The sequence below is a fragment of the Sinocyclocheilus rhinocerous genome, unplaced genomic scaffold, assembly GCF_001515625.1.
Source record: "Sinocyclocheilus rhinocerous isolate Xijiao unplaced genomic scaffold, SAMN03320098_v1.1 scaffold2076, whole genome shotgun sequence".
In the NCBI taxonomy this organism is placed as follows: Eukaryota; Metazoa; Chordata; class Actinopteri; order Cypriniformes; family Cyprinidae; genus Sinocyclocheilus; species Sinocyclocheilus rhinocerous.
This window is the reverse complement of record NW_015638957.1, coordinates 163,995-172,779: the sequence shown is the minus strand read 5'-3', so window position 1 is coordinate 172,779 and position 8,785 is coordinate 163,995. Positions and strand designations below refer to the sequence as shown.

Here is an 8,785-nt window from a genome sequence, read left to right as displayed (position 1 = left end):
AAAAACATACTTACAGGCTGTGAGTCAGAGGCGCCAGACTGTCCTTGCAAAGTTGGAACTGCCCCACTTTATAGAACAGCCTTTGAGCACAGACCCTCTGCAGGTTCAGGAAAAAGTCCTCCATAAAATGCGTCACACAGCGTCACACACTGGGGGCTAGAGTGAGCGGCGGCTCTTTCTTTGCGTGAACATTTGGGCGGTGTTATGCAAATCTTCCCACACAGTGACATATACATGTGGGGGCGTGTTTAAACGAGGCGTTTTAGGAGGGCGTGGACAAGTCTTAACTTTTATAAAGAATATCTCTTTGGATTTGAGATTTTAGTCTTTGCAACTTTACAGATCTTCTTTATGCACCAAGAGCTTGTAACACTCCAAAGAGAAAGGAAAAAATGAAATCGCATCATATGACCCCTTTAAGACTGACAACAGTACTTACTAACTAGTGGTTGGATTCCACCTCAGATTAATAATAAAAAAAAAACTTTATATCTCAAAACCGTGATTTATTTTTCATAATGTGATTTTTTTTCTTCTTTTAAACAACATTTAATTAAAAAGAATAAATAATATAAGTCAATACATTTAATACTTTTTAATTTAATATTTTTAAAAGATTTCCTGCTGTATTTTTTCCTCTGAGGCTGAAACAGGCATCCATGCACAGGTGACTTTCAAACTGAGCTATTTATATGAGGAGTTTTTTGTATATTTTCTATATGAACAAATAATCCATGTCAAGCCCTTTTTCTGTTCTTGTGATAGCCATAACAATTTTAAAGAGTCACTTCGGTTATAAAATGCAGTTTATAACAGAACTGTGTATGAAAATAACCATATTTAGCACTCTAAAATAGGACTGACAACTGTATTTTGCTGCTGTGTGAATGCAACTTATGTCAAGTATCTGCCTTGTGTGTTACTTCAATCTCTTTTAGCTACACTTTTAGACTTGTTTGTTGTCTCTCTCTCTCTCTGTCTCTTTCTTCGCTCTCACTTCATCTACCTCATTGCCACGCTATCCTTTTACGGTATCACCTCCTCTCTTCCGCTGTCCACCTGTGCATTTGCATCTCTCTCATTGGTGATTGTTGGGTCACTTGAACTTCGGCTTATGTTCCTTATCTCACGCCCATCGGCGCGCTCTTATCAGCCTACGGCAGACAGGCGTCTTCAGAGCCATGGGTCAAGGTGGGCAGGTGTTCTTCCAATTTGACAGAGGAGAGAAACTACTGTTTGCAGTACAATTTATTGATAAGGCCTTCACGTACTGCAGCATATAGGCCAACCTGAGTTAAAAAAAAAAAAAAAAAAACGCTCAGGGCATGCCACAGTTATCTATACCTGACAATACCAACTGTCTCCAGACAGATTCACCAACGGCATGATGCAAACCAAGGAAACATCAAATCAAACACACGTCAGCAGAAGAGAGAAGGATCACGATTGGGAAAGCGAGAGAGAAAGACGGAAGGATGAAGAAATAATGCAAAATACCATGTTAGGTCTTAATCAAACAGATACGAATGAACCAAATAAATAAACGACTGCAAATGCTAAATAGCTAAACATACCATATAGAGCAAAATATGAATACTTGCTCTCTCGCTGTAGGTTGTTTTAAAAGGCAATAGAGAAAACTGCTCTGTGCTGATAAGCATTTACAGCCTCATGAGTCAGAGGGATAAAACTCAAGTGCAGTATTTACCTGAGCCTGTTCTTAACTACCTCCCACACATTTAATGATTCAGAGAGGGAGGACAATCATTTTTCTCTTTCTCTTAAAAAAGCACATGGGATGGCTACCCTACATTTAAATGCAAAAATAGTTTACTACTGGTTCAGTAGAAGCATTACATGGCTCTTTAGTAGTGTTCCCAATTCATTCATCAGGTAGTCTAGGAATTATTTAATACTTGATAATACTTTAATAATACTTAAAACTGAAGTGGCATATATACACTACCATTCGAAGCTTTGTCATCATATGAATAAAATACATGAATACTTTTATTTTAAATTGCAATATTTCACAATAGTACTGTATTTCCTGTATTTTCTGATTAAATAAATGCAGCCTTGGTGAGAATAACAAGCCTCTTTCAAAACCTTTAAAAAATCTTACCAACCTCAAACTATTTAATAGTAGTCTATCTAAAATTGCAACAAGTGGAAAAAACATGTAAAAAAAAAAACTCTTTAAATAGCCAATAGTTTTTAGTTTATGTCTCAGCCAACCATGATTCTCTACTTTTTACTTTTGGTCTAGAAGAGAAAGATTGCATAAATGCAAGATTGTTAACTGGGAATATTAAATCTCATTATACCACAATAACATGGTAAACAACCAACCAAAACAACCCACTCCTATTTAAAGTAAGAACAACTAATAAAATGTAATCCAGTATGTTCAAAATGTGTTTATCTCTCTGACAGAATATTATCCTGGATTCGATGGATTATTCTCTTGTATCCCTAAAAAAGACCTTGGAGGCACTCTGTTGTTTCTAGTAACTATGGAAACGCAATGAAGCCCCAAACTCCTGCACCACAATAGAAAAACCAAAATCAAATTTGGTCTATTGTCCAAGGAAAGGAATCAATAACGTGATGTTTTAACATGGTCAAATTATTTCTGCCCAGCCGTGTGGCTAACCTTGAAGCCCTTATCGTCTGTAGATTTTAAAAGAGTGAAAAATTTAGAGTTAAACACATGGATAACAGCACTCGCGGATCCAGCGTATAAAACTGCAAAATAAACATAGCATCTCTACTCCAGACACTCACTGCCTGAACCATGCTTAGCATGGGCGTTAATTATCCGTCTCCACTGTAAAAAGACAGTCTTGCCCTCTGCCACTTTGTGCCATTCAAAGGAAAAAAACAGTTGATCTACACTGAAATCTCACCCTCGTTTCCACAAAGAAGCCATATGACAGACTAGCGCATTACAAAAAAAAGCACCCATGTGATATATAATATTCCAACACAATCTGATCTACAGTTTTTTTATAGGTCACTAGACCAATTGACAGCTGTGGATTAGGAGAGGAGTGTAAGGATCCAAAGAACCCAACAATACAGGATACTGGAAGTAGTTTGGTTTTCATGGACTGTGATGTAGAACAAAGAGCTTTGTAAATGCAATGACTCATGGGTGTTACTTACAACGATGTGTGCTGGAGAAGGTGACCTGGCATCTTTAAGTGCTTGTCTACTCTGAAGACTTCCTGCTTGAACATCTAGCAGGGGCCATTTCATCTGTAGATACTGGATGGCAGAAAGATAAAAATGGAGAAAAACAAAAGAAAAACATGTTAACAATGCAGAAAACAAAGGGAAACACAACATAAGAGCTAAAATATCTGGGGGAAAAAATGTGTGACATAGAAAGTAAAAGTAAACAAAAAAGAAATCATGTCAAAACAATCCAAGATCGAATGATGCATGAGGTGGAACTTCTTGAAAACTGAAACTACTGGTGTTACGATTAATTTACACCTTATGCTTGTCATTCACAAAAACAGCACATTTTGAACCACACACTCAAATGCATTCAGGTGAATATGTTCCTTCTTCTTCCTGTATTAATCAGGCACAAATGTTTTATTGGCCTCTGGAATGCCAGGTGGACTTTAGCATTTTTACCAGTACACATAATAAGGGTGTGGCATTGAGTCACTGCAGCGACTGTCCCCATGAATGATTGACCCGGACTTTATCAGAGGTGTACACATGCAAACAGCCCTTTCATGAACCCTTACATCGCTCTTAAAGCCAACAGGTGAAAATAATCACCACAATCACCATGAAAATCTCCATGGTATTTTCAAACTCCTAATTTAAACTGTAAAATCAAATAATTTTTTGAGACCTCAATATATATGCAAACAGATTTTGAACATATTCTTTGCAAAAGGCATATGCCCAAAATATATTGCATTCATACGCATACCTGTAGGTAAAAGTCTGAGCTTCCTATCCAGCTGACTCAGTGAAAGGAAGTCTGCATATCATTCCATATTTCTTCTGCCTCTAATATCTCCCTGAACTCTGACATATAGTCTTGCTGATGGACACCGTCTCTGAATTCATATGTCTGATTTCACCCATGGACTGCAGGATCTGCTCGGCAGACCACCCGTTTACATGTACCCTGTGTGCCTGAGTGACCTCTCATTTAGAGATCACATGCTGGGGCCCGTTACAAACCTGCTGTTACTGTCCTAAAACCGGTTTGCCTAATGTCCTTAGTCCATTAGCCCACAGCAAGTGAACTTGACCCCTGAACTTTTAGCCTGTTTCCATAGAGGCTTAGAAACAACCGGCTGATTGTGAACATGTGACTTGGACTCAGGGTTCTATGGCTATCTGAGTCATGGGTGTCTCATCAGGAGAAGTGTGAGGGTCTGCACATTCCTAACACTTGAAGTGTGGCTGTTGTATTACACAGGTCAAGGGTTAACTGGATCCTGATTGCTGTTATTATGGGAAACCTGAACAGCAACATACACTTGAGGTAAAAAAAAAGTGACCATTGGAAACCGCTGCTCTGTTCAATGACAATAAATTCAAATAAGCATTCAAACCATCTATGCTACTACACTGGAGGGTTGAGTGGATTTGCATGTGGGCTTGGCTGATGAAAAAATATTTAAGGAAGCACCGTTTAAGTTGAATGGGAAAGAAAAAAGGAAAGAAACAAAGAAATGAAGGATGGAAGGAAGAAAGGACAGAAGGAAGGAAGAATGATGGACAGAAGTGAAAAAAAAGACAGAAAGAAATGTGGGGTAGACACAGCAGCTGGGGCTCATTTTCTCAACCATGGCGCAATTTTGGATGCAGTCTTGGGCCCATAACATGAAAAATGAATTTAGAGTACACTCTACATAAAAAATGGTCCTCTTTTTAGGACTAATGCATGCTGTGCTATACTTCATCAGATCCCCAAAGGAAACTTCTGACAAGTCAGTCAGCCTTGTAACTTGGTCTCCGATGCTGCCAGGACATCAACCACTGGGCTCCAAATCAACTGAAAAAACTTGGCCCAAGTGAGCCACAAATCAGAATCAAATTCATTCCCATGTCTGACCAGATCTGGCCAATCAGGGTCAACTTTTCAGCTCTTACTCTCTGTCCTCCTCTATCCAATCAAACAGCTTCACGCCTTCCCTTCTTACGGCCTATCGGTGAAGTTTGTTTGACCTTTCCAGGCTTCTGAGATTTTACTCTTCTTATGAGGACATTCTTTGCCAAAGACAGAAAAAGTGCCTGATTCTGCGGCTCGCCATTTAAGCAAGTACCCACGAAGTGAAACTGTAGTTTTAAGACCATGTTCATGTGTCTTCAAGAATAGCACTGAATCAGAGCTAATTAGAGGTGGATTCACAGCAGGGTGCAGTCCTGTGGTCCAGCCTGGAGGGACTTTTGGACTCCTACCTCAGCCTTGAATTGAACATACCCACCTCCAACTAGTCAAACAATTGCTGGTATACTGAAGCCTACTGTTGACAGGTGGACAGGAATGCCAAATTTTTAAGAACCTGTTGGGATCAGCTCAAGTTTAATGCAAAAATAACATGTAATATTCATAAATAAGTCTTAGTTTGAAATGTGTGTGCATGTAGGACTAGGTAATATCATGGTAGGTAGGACCAGGTAATGTCCTGTGCTCCAGCGCTATGCAGTTTAGTTTGGATGGGGTGAAAGGTGACACCTTGCCAGTGTTGGAGCTGAAAGCTTAGTGCACGTACTCTGACAGGCGTATCCACTTCAGACCTTTCCCTTGGTCTAATCCCTCCTGCAGGTTTTACAAGCATGCCAAGGAAAGCTGAGCCTAGACCAGTGCCAAAGTCCCAGCAGTGTTCCCTCACAGCCCAACCCCCTACACCACCCCTGGCCCGCTGACGGACGTACCACTTGGGTTTGAGAAGGCCATGACCTCTGACCTCCCCCTGCCTCTTCTCTGCCTACTAAAAACTCTCCAGCTAGGAGGCCCCCTTTCACGTAACTCAAGTGCTATTCTGATGTGACAAATTGCTCTGGAGCTCCGGAGAACTCAGTACCCTCCCCCTCAGCCTTCAGACGTACCCAGAGTGCTTACTCTGTCCTGGGGCCCCAACAGCAGGGGCTCCCCTTTGCCTCCCCCACCCTTTAGCAAACCCTCAAGTCTTGCCTCGCCTTCTCCTGCCTTGCCTCAGCGTAGCTACAATAGGAATGAATGACTCAATTGTCTCTGATGAAGTGAAAGACAAGGGAGCCCTCTAAATCCTCCCAAAGGGATGAACTCTCCCTCTGTCCCTCTATTGCCTGGAGACTTCCGGGAGAAACAGAGAGAGGGAGTCAGAAAGACAGAGAGAGAAAAAACAACAGAGACCAGAAGTTGCTTAATCAGGTTTTCTGACAAAATCTGAATTTTGCAATCTGACCTTTGTATAAACCCTTTACTTTTCATGGAAAAACATTCCAAACCAGAAATCCACTTTACAATGTTAGGCCTACAGCTAGTCATCTGGATTATGGAAGCATTTGCAACTGTAAGTAAACAAGAGCAAACACAACTGAATGTGATAACCAAATTTAAGCTATGTAAATTGTGCGTATGATTTGTTTTTGGATTAAGAGCAAAGGCTTTTCCACAATCAGACAAATCAGATGCCTACTTTGTCAGAGAGGCTCGAGATATATGTGGATCTATTTTCAGCCTTCCAGCATGGGATGAACCAATGCATCAGAAAGCATTCCAGCCACAATAACGATGTGCATAGGGAAACCTGAAAACAAAAGGGTGGAAGGGGGTCCAGCAAGCACTCGGTGAGCCAGTTTCCCACTAGAGATGCTCAATAAGGCCCAAAAGATCCCAGACCATCTGTGCACAGGGGGCAAGGCTATATGCAGCTACTAACACACATCACATGCATCCAAATATTAACCTAACCATCACCATGTCCACATATGATCTAAGGGTGTGAGAGAATGACCTCTCGCTGACTGCAAGAACAAAACAAGACATTATTTAGACTATGACACCTGACATTGATTGATCAGATGTGACCTGTTAGGTAGTGTGCAAGCTCTAACATGGTGCACAGTGCGGTGACCCAAGTTCGAGTGCTGATCAAGTAATCTCCTGGTCCCACCATCTTCTTGTTATTTCCTGTCTCTGTAAATAAAAACGGCAACACTAATTTAGAATCTAAAAAGAATGTTTAAGAGGCTTTCACAAGTGCTTGTTACTAGGTTCACATTGAGAACCACACAAGTTTGCATAAGATTTGTGATAAATACCACTCCCACTGAACAAGCAACAATAAAAAGCCCATTGTTTTGTTCACAGGTGCTGAGGAACAGGCAAGCATGGATACATACAGACAAACACTTAATACACTCACTCTCTCTCAAGAGGAGAATTTTTTTGGGGAAAGGACATAATAATGATCCAGATAGTCTCTTTGAAATTCACTGATCCAAAGAGAAGGGATGTGCCCATCTGTGAGACTCCCATCTCTAGAGAGGTAGAGAGAGCGAGAAAAAAGAGAGAAACCATGTGTTTGGGTGTGTGTGTGTGTGTGTGTGTGTCTGTGTCTGTGTCTGTCTGTCTTTGTATGTTTGCTTGAAACATTCAAATAGCCTTCATTTTGGATGGATGGAAGCATGCTGGAGGTGGGGGCTAGGAGTGGAGGTGGTGGAAGAGGAGGAGGAGTAGCTCAAGACTAGATGAAACTGAAAGTTAGTCTACACGAAGGCTCTTCACACTTGCTTAGTTCTTCTAATACACATTTTATGAGTAAATAAAGGAAAAAAAGAGAAAAGAACACCCCACCAGCTCAGATTGCCTGAGGCATTCTGCAACCAGGAAAATAAAGCTGGAATGCGGGCAGGCCTGGGGTTTGCGTGCCCCGGGGCGGGAGAGGGTCCGCGGGGCCCATATTTACTCCAAAGCTGGAACCGCTGGGGGGTTCTCAGCACTCTGACAGCACAGAGCCAGAGACCCCAGCCTGATCTCCTCTATCCCCTTGCTTCTCACCTTGGCCCTCTTCATAATAAACTCCCACTGACATTTTTCTTTCACACTGCCTCTAAAACCGATCCTCCAAACAGCTGACAAGGCAGGCATCTTTTGAAACTTATGCCTGAAACGTACTCTACAAAAGTAATTGAACATGGACGCTTAGAGATAAACAAGCTTGATTTCATGTATTGTTCCGAAATAGTGCAAAACTGCATGAATGCACATTGAATTTTCAGCACTGCCACAAGGGGTGCTATAATGGGAGCAGAACAAGAATTTAAACACAAAAATGATTAAGTTAGATCTTATTAATATGTATGTAGTTAGCTACCTGAATAAAAACTGTCAATACAATAATGACAGGCATTTTAAGCTATCTCTACTATCTCTCAGAGGGATAACTAACAAAAAAAATTAAAAATGTCTTGGGGTTTTATTATTATTACTGCTTTTCTTTTTTTCTTTTTTGAAGACATAGTTTAAATTTTTTTGGTGCCATGGTAATGCAAGAACCCAAGCATCTCTTCCACTTAAAGAGGCAGATCAAAAAAGTTTTTAGCTAAAACATTCCCAGTTCCCAAATTATTATTATCTGATCCAGCACCTCAAGCACGGTAGCACGAGACGCATATGGACGCGCTTGTGTTCTGTTTACGTGGCAGGTGTTGGCTTGTGTATTAGTCAAACAGCAGCTGATTCACCTGAAGTGATCAGACTGTGTTAGGTACTGTGTTAATGTGCACATGCTACCAAGAAGTTAGGCCATAAAGAAGT

At 40.8% G+C, this 8,785-nt stretch overlaps 1 protein-coding gene across 11 annotated transcripts in view; it reads right to left on the bottom strand.

The window, feature by feature from the left end:
- The window catches only part of LOC107750316 (transcription factor 7-like 2), an 89,186-nt gene that overhangs the window by 58,535 nt on the left and 21,866 nt on the right, over positions 1–8,785 (bottom strand). For all 11 annotated transcript variants that reach the window (XM_016565642.1, XM_016565641.1, XM_016565643.1 and 8 more), the window contains exon 4: positions 3,169–3,270. In XM_016565642.1, coding sequence (XP_016421128.1) covers positions 3,169–3,270 — 102 coding nt within the window. The remainder of the gene's footprint in view (positions 1–3,168; positions 3,271–8,785) is intronic.